The following is a 2,577-nucleotide window of genomic DNA, read 5'->3' as shown; positions in this document are numbered from 1 at the left end:
AGTGAAAAAATAATCACACAAAACTGGAAACAAAAACTTTTTTTAAACTTGTATAAATACATTTTCTGCCTGTTTTGTTTCTCTCTTTACAGGTGGGAAGTTTAGTAAACTGAGTTTACTTTTAATGACTGCAAACTCAAGTGTCAACAACCAAAGTTGCAATAAATGTTATTTTGGTAACACTTTATTTGAAGAGGTGTGCATAAGACTGACATGATATATTGTCTTAAATATGAAATAACGCCTGTTATGAACATGAAAGAGTCTTTATGAATGTTTGTCTTTGGTCATTAACAGTCATTAAATGCATTAAAAGTGCATTAAGAGTCAACTTTGCAATATTCTGTATATAATAACACTTTTAAAGCAAAGTTGCATTAAAAATTGCATTAAAAGTCGATTCAAAGTGTCAACGTTGCTTTAGTCTGTAAATAACGACACTTTTAATGCAACTTTGCATTAAATGTTGCAACAAAGCTGATCCTCTGAGTCAGCAGAGGGTCAGTTCTGTTGACCTCGTTTCTGGCTTTGGTTAATAACCAGTTTGTCCTAAATCTAGTGGTGCATTTCTGAACTAAATAACTTACCCACAACTCAGGGGAATGGAACAGTTTGCAGATAAACGTGCAGTTGTCTTTTTTTTGTTTTTTCATTTTGTATAAATGAAATGTATTTTATTCATGAAACAATAGCTCCTACATCATGCCAAATCCTCAAGCAAAAGAAAGTTGACAAAAAGTAAAATAATATACACATTAGTCAATGCAAAATAGTTCAAATGGCTGGTAAAGATATAATTTGGATTTTGAGACTGTTAAGTACATATTTAAGAGCAACATGGTTGCAAACCTGATTATTTTATAAAAGAAACATCTAAACATGTTAAGCAATCCTAACAGACAGTTGGAGGCTAAATGTTGTAATAAAGTGATGCTACTTACAGAGAATGAGGCAGAGTGATGAGAACGCCATCGTGTTATGATGTTCTCTTCCGCTAAATCGGAAAGTATATTCTGCCTCTGCATCACTTCTGCCTAGTTCAGGAAGTCAATAGGCACAAAGAAGATAACCATAAAAAATGATTATATCAATTATTGTTAGTCGTTAAAAGACAAATAAAATTCTTGTCTTTTTACTGAATGTGTCCATGTCAGACATGCTGTGTTAACACAATTTTTTACAAACTTAGCAAAAGACCATTTTATTGTGTTTTTTATCATCTGTACTCAAAACCACACAAACGCTGAACTTCTAAGGAAACAGGAACTGAGCTGTGCTGTATCTCAGAACATGAGATGCTGATTTTGTCTGTGGCTGAAACCGCGGCGACATGAGATACATTGCAATTGTTCACATCCTGTAAAGCCAGTGCTGCTTTTTGGACTCTTCAACAAACATATTTTATTGTTACTTTACATAAATGTTTGATGAAACTGTCAAACTTAGAATCTCTCATCACAACAACAGACTTTACAACAGCTTGTATTGTTTCAGTTGTGTCCACCTATAAGTTACTGCTTCTCTGTTTGCTTTATCTGTGTTAGTCCCTTTATTCATTTAAAATATTTTGTTGAATTCCATCAATCCTCAATCAATTATCCACATGTCAGATTTTTCTTTTTTTTTCCCCTGAAAATGGGTTTTTATTGTTTTACTGTTCAGTGACTCAGAATGCAACATGCACTGGAGCAGTTAAGTTGGTGAATGTTGGATGGGATGAGAGTCAGTTGTGGGTTGGGAATCAGTCTCTGCCTCAAACAAAGGGATTTAAGTATCTTGGGGTTCTGTAGGTAGACAAGCAGTTGAAAAAAACACTGTAATAAGCTTAGTTTAAAGCAGTTTTTCTCAAACTGCGGTCCCTGGACTGCTGGTGGTCCGTGTGCGCCTCCTAGTGCTAGTACTGAGGTACTGGATGGAAACAATTTATTTGCTGTGACATGAATTCAAAGTGCAAAGCCACAGTTAGCCTACCAAAGGATTGGTAGGCTAACAAAAACAAAACAAAACAACAACAGATAAATAACTTAAGACCGGGAAAGAAAACCTGAAGATACTGGTAGAAAGTTTCTCAGGGTGAGTTGCAGAACTTTTGTTTTTGAACATTATTAAGATCCATAGAATGCCACATGCACCCAGATCTGCAGCTGTACTGAATGGAATATGACGGTTACAAGGCGGTGAGCAGCGCTGCGCCCCATGCTGACTAACTGCATCTTGACACCTAAAATAAAATTATGTTGGACTATATACTGTCTGAAAGAAAATGTTTGTTTTTGCCAAAGTAACTCACATTCTAAATTATTAATACCCCTAAGTTATTATAAATGCACACAACACTTGCAACAAAGAACTTTTTTGATTTCCATGTATTTTCTATTATTCGGAAGCTTAAAATCCACACATTCAGAATCTGGAAATAACTGAAAACACCTTGAGTCGACTTGTTCATGGCTTTATTGTGATCAGTCACATTTAAAAAACAGCACCACCCTTCATATTAGGAGGAACAAAAACAATGATTCAAGAGAGAAATATTTTCATTTCAGGTTGTATATATGGTCCACTAGTGTTGTATAA

The 2,577-nt window shown here is 34.8% G+C and overlaps 1 protein-coding gene across 1 annotated transcript in view; it reads right to left on the bottom strand.

Moving 5' to 3' along the window:
• The window catches only part of LOC103129341 (uncharacterized), a 12,138-nt gene extending 11,145 nt beyond the window's left edge, over positions 1-993 (bottom strand). The window contains exon 1 of the mRNA XM_007540393.2: positions 942-993. Coding sequence (XP_007540455.1) covers positions 942-972 — 31 coding nt within the window. The 5' untranslated portion in view covers positions 973-993. The remainder of the gene's footprint in view (positions 1-941) is intronic.
• Positions 994-2,577: the final 1,584 nt, after the last annotated feature.

Source organism: Poecilia formosa, unplaced genomic scaffold, assembly GCF_000485575.1.
Source record: "Poecilia formosa unplaced genomic scaffold, Poecilia_formosa-5.1.2 Scaffold537, whole genome shotgun sequence".
Taxonomy (NCBI): Eukaryota; Metazoa; Chordata; class Actinopteri; order Cyprinodontiformes; family Poeciliidae; genus Poecilia; species Poecilia formosa.
The sequence above is the reverse complement of the archived record's forward strand: the minus strand, read 5'-3'. Positions and strand labels throughout refer to the sequence as shown.